The sequence below is a fragment of the Tupaia chinensis genome, unplaced genomic scaffold (genome assembly GCF_000334495.1).
Source record: "Tupaia chinensis unplaced genomic scaffold, TupChi_1.0 Scaffold148470_1, whole genome shotgun sequence".
NCBI classification, from domain to species: domain Eukaryota; kingdom Metazoa; phylum Chordata; class Mammalia; order Scandentia; family Tupaiidae; genus Tupaia; species Tupaia belangeri.
The window spans coordinates 48,525-53,886 of NW_006208319.1; the positions used below are offsets into that span (position 1 = coordinate 48,525).

The 5,362-nt window shown below is 39.1% G+C and overlaps 1 protein-coding gene across 1 annotated transcript in view; it reads left to right on the forward strand.

Moving 5' to 3' along the window:
- Nucleotides 1-5,362, forward strand: part of LOC102487997 (glutathione S-transferase-like) — a 21,730-nt gene that overhangs the window by 10,743 nt on the left and 5,625 nt on the right. Inside the window, exon 4 of the mRNA XM_006170433.1 lies at nt 4,039-4,180. Coding sequence (XP_006170495.1) covers nt 4,039-4,180 — 142 coding nt within the window. The remainder of the gene's footprint in view (nt 1-4,038; nt 4,181-5,362) is intronic.

The window sequence follows — 5,362 nt, forward strand, 5'->3', positions numbered from 1 at the left end:
CAAATGAGAAAAAAATTCTCTCCTTTTTTTTTTTTTTTTTTACCTTTTATTATGGAATAAATCTAACACAGATCAAATGAGAGAGAATAGTATAAGCTCAATTCAACTATGATTAATCCTTGGTCAATTGCAATTTTTTAATTATTTTTTTTTCTCTCAAGTACAAAGCAAGGACAAACACATTAGTAAAGGAAATCTGCCGTTTTCTCGTGACTCCCTGCTTGCCTCCACTAGGTGGGAGCAGCACACGAAGTGAACCCACAGGAACTCAGACACCAGGGATGGGGCGTCTGATCCTGGGAAACCAATTTTGAATGTGGCAGTTGGAAGCCAACTCATTACAGCAGATATTACCCCAACTCAGCCTTCGAGGCATCAATTAATTCTCACATCCACACCCCAGTCCTTTTGCAAGAGGCAGAACCATCTACAAACTGGAAAAACAGTCTGGTTTTACCCAAAGTTTAAAACGGCAACCCTTCATTGTTCTGCAAGACATACTCCAGGGTCATGGTGCATTATTTTATTAGGAAGCATGAAATACCTGCTTGTCTATCCTTTCTGAGGGGTTCCATGCTGTCATCCTCTCTGATTTATTACCTGGAATACGTCTATAAAGAAAAACATACCTTCCTCTACTATCTGGTTAGGTGGAGATAGTTTTCTACAGGAAAGACAAGACTGATAGTTCTTTCCCTTTGTTTAGCAATTGTCTAAATACAGTCATAAGCTACATAACCATATTTTGGTTAATGATAGACTGCTCATCTGACTGTAGTTCCATAAAATTAAATAGAGCTGAAGAAATCCTGTCTCATAGCCATTGTGAGGCTACAGCACAACATTACTCATATGTTGGTGGTGATGCTGATGTAAACACATCATGTTGGTGGTCATATAAAAGTAGAGGTCCTTAGGGAGACATTTCAGAAGGCATTGTTATCCTGGGAGATCACAGCTTTCAGTGGGACAAGATATTGAGGAGGAAGACTGATACTGATGACCCTGACCCTGTGTAGGCCTAGTCTAATGTGTATATTAGTTTTTAATAAAATAAAAAAATTTAAAGTAAATAATAATACATTTAAAAAATAAAAACTTATATAAAGAATAAAATATGTATTTTTAATTGCCAGAAGGTGCATGTGCTTGCCAGAGAAAGAGACAGAGAAAAAGGGAGAGAGAAAAAGCACTCCCCAATGCAGAGTAGTCACACAACAATCACTTCTCCATTTCTCCATCCTGTTGGAATTTAGGGCATGCATATACATGTACCCAGAATGATTTTCAAGCCACCAGGATGAGGATTCAAACCATGCAGTTGGCCATGTGGGATCCAGCTCTCTCAACCACTAAGCCACAGGGCAGAAGTTATTTTTGTACAGTTATACAACGTTTTTTGTTTGTTTGTTTTTTAAGCTAAGTGTTATATAATATTATAAAAGAGACAAAAAGTTTTTATATTTTTTAAAGCTGATATTGAGGGACCAGCAGGTGATATAATGGTTACAGCACTGGACTCCCACGTAGTCAACCTCAGTTCGAGTCCTGGAGCTGGCAGCTTAAAACTCACTCTGTGAGCATGTGCGTATATGCCCAAAATCCCAAGAGGAGAATGGAGGAGGAAGGATTGCAGCATGGCCAGAAGAAAGGATGACAGAGCAGGATGTTACTGTACAGATTAGTAGCCGAGTAACAATAGGCTATACCAGACAGCCCAGGTGTGTAGCAAGCTACACTATTCAGGTTGTGTAAGTGCACTCTGTGATGTTTGCACAATGTTAAAGAGGCATTTCTCAGCATGAATCTCTGTCGTTCAATGAGACATGGCTGTAATGAATTGTTTCATCTGCAACCTCCAACAGTGACCCACTAGTTGTTATTGGTTTAATCTCACTATGAACTCATCAATTTAAACACCTTTGATGTATTTCAATTCACTTCAGTTGTTATTTATGCTCTAATTTTCCTACCTTGGCTAATGAGAGCCAAGTGGTCTCTGGAAATTTTCTCTCACTCTAGTGGTTTCCAATAACATTTTATTATCTTTATAAAATGGTGCTCCAGATTAGTCGTGTACATCTCTTACTCTTAGATCTGGGCTCAGTCACTTCTCTAAGGAGCTCTCGTTCCTTTTAATGTAAAATGGTTTTTAAGTAGGTCTTTCACAGAACTAATGTTTTTATAAATTAAAAATGAATCGATAACTTAAATAGTGCTTTCATTGCTTATCATTGTGATAAAAAACAACCCTTGTAAATGTTAGACACTACATACATATTTATATATATCTCATTATCTCTCTATATAGATAAGTAAAATGATGTAAGTACCTGGAATACTTCTGTAAAGAAACACATAATGTCAATATATGTACTGTGACAGCACAATGGCTATGATGTTGATAAGATTTTTTTTCAGCTCCATTATAATCGTATGGAACTACAGTCATATGTGCAGTCTACTGGTGAATACTTAGCCATTATATGCTTATGTTAGACATTATATATATAAATTTTTACTTTATGAATAAGAGAGACAGAGAGAAAGAGAGACACGCATACATAACACCCTGGACAGGATCTCAACATCAAGATCCATCCCCAACTTCAGCCAGCCTGGATTATGGACACACATGTGCCCATCATACTCAGCAAAGTCTCCAGCTGTGAAGCAACAACCTCCCATGTGAATCAGCCCTAGACACTTTATGTTTTAAAACCCTTTCAATTACAAATCCCACCACAACAACCTTGATGCTTAGAATAGTAATCTGGTTATCTGTTGCTAGGGGATATTCTCTCTCACAGTTCTGAGTTGAGAGGACTCAGCCAGGTGGCTGTTTCTAAGAGTCCCTCAGGCAATGCTTCACTCATATGTGAGGAACCTAGGCTGGGAGGGCTGGAATAGCTGGGCCTTGCTGGGCATCTCTCTCTCCACATGCCTTTTCCATGTGGCTAGCCTGGGCTTCCTCATAGCATGAGGTTCTCAGCATGGTTGGATTTTTTTTTCTTCTTATTTATTTATTTATCTATCTATCTATTTATTTGTTGTGATTTTCAAGCCACCAGGTCTGGGACATGAACTGCGGTCAACCATGTGGGAATCCGACACCTTAACCACCACATACCTGTTGGACTTTTTACATAGTGGTTGCCTGCCCTTAGAGTAAATATTCTAAGAGGACCAGATGGAAACTGTAAGGCTTCTCATGACTTAGCCATGGACGTCTAAGAACACTGCTTCCTCACATTCTACTGGTCAAGCAAGGGCCCAAGGACCACTCAGATTCAAAGGAATAATTAGTGGCAAAAAATTTGATACCATCTTCGAGATACCCATTGCTATCTTGGATTAAAGCTAAAGAAACTATAGTTCAGGAAGAGGAAGAGACTCACCTTAGACCAGGATGGGTTTTCCCATGGCCCACACCAGGAGTCTTTTTACTATACTTTGGTACCTAGAACTTCTTTCCATTCATTCTGGCTAGAAATGTGGGTGGTGGCAAGTGAAAACCTGTGGAGTTAGTTCTGTGCTCTATCAAATTGCCTATATATTTGAGAACCTTTAGCCCACACAGAGATTTTTGGCAGTATAGAAGTCCTTATTACCTCTTCTTCCACATGCATCCCATGTATCAACATGACTAGCTCACTATTGTTACAACATTTAAATAGTCAAATACAAGCTTTGCCCAATATACTACAATGGGTTTCTTTTAATAGCTTTTATATGTGTGTATGTATTTTAATTACCATTTGTGTCACATACGCACAATCACTCTACGTTTTAGTCCTCTAATTTTCTATGTCCCAAATTGATCTTCTCTCACTTTTCCAAAGGAACAGCACGCCTGTAGAAACACTTGGCTTCATCTCATAGAACACTGCTTTGTAAGAACACCTGCTCAGTGGGGCACCTGATAACGAGGCAGATGAAACTGAGGCACTAAAAATGTTTCTTTGGCTTATGTAATAATACTTCCCCACATGAAGGGGACTATTATTACATTTTTTTGCATTGTCACTCTTCCTCCAGGATTGACATGTATGTAGAAGGCTTGAAGGACCTGAGCGACATGATTATGTTCTTTCCATTGTCTCTTCCTGAAGAGAAGGAGATGAATCTTGAATATATTCTTCAAAGAGCCACTACAAGATTCTTTCCTGTCTACGAAAAGGTAACCACATACTTCTGTCCTGTATTCTGACTTGTTTAAGGGGGAGAAAAACAAACTAAACATAGACTTTTATTGATAGATTAAAGATCCCAAAGCCCTTAGTAAAAGCTCAAAATTCTTTACTCACGTGCAGTTATAAAACAAACCTAGTCTCTCCTTCTACCTCAGTCTTCCATTTTTTTTTTTTTTAAATCTCGGAAATAACTTTAGCCCTAGTCATAGTCTGGTACTGATATAATTTTAGCTATCTAATTATGATGTAAAAGAGGGCCTTATGTGCAGGATGCCAGAGCAAAAAAATTCTCACACTAGAGAGCTGGACTGAGGGGACGGATGGAAATTCTTTCTAAAATACACTGGTTAGTACCAGGGTTTAAGGAAGTATAGGGTTACCAGAATTCTATGCAATATTCTAAAGGTTTATAAGAGTATTTTTAAAATAACACTTTATATATAAAATTATTTTAGAGAGAGTTTTGTTATAGGGCACGTGCACTCACTGTAGAGACAGAGAGACAGAAAGTGAAAAATCCCCCCTGGGTGGATGGCCACATTGCAATCCCTTCTCCTTCATTCTCCTCTCAGGATCTTGGGCACACATGCACATGCATCTGGTGTGAGTTTTAAGCTGCCGGGTTCAGGACTCAAACTGCAGTTGACTACGTGGGAGTCCAGTGACGTAACCATTATGCCATCTGCTGGTCCCAACGCTTTATATTTTTATTTTCAAAATTTGTTTTAGGTTTTTGCCATAGGGTGTGTGCACTTGCCAGAGAGACAGAGAGAGACAATGAGAGGGAATGTGAGAAATCACCCCCTGCAGTGGGGTTGGCCACACTGCAATCCTTTCTCCTCCGTTCTCCTCCTGGGATTTTGGGAACTCCTAGGATTTTGAGAGCACACACACACACACACACACACACACACACACACAAACACCCAGCATGAGTTTCATGCTACTGGATCTGGAACTCGAACTGGGGGTTGGCCATGTGAGAGTCTAGTGCTTTAACCACTATGAAATATGCTGGTCCCTAACACTATTTCTCATGTCTCTGCACAAATAATATCTGGAATAACATGAGCTTTAAGCAAACACATACGACTACTACACTTAATACCAGGATACCTTCTTTAGTTATCAATACTCTTGACCTCCAGGTGTATTCACTAATATCAGTA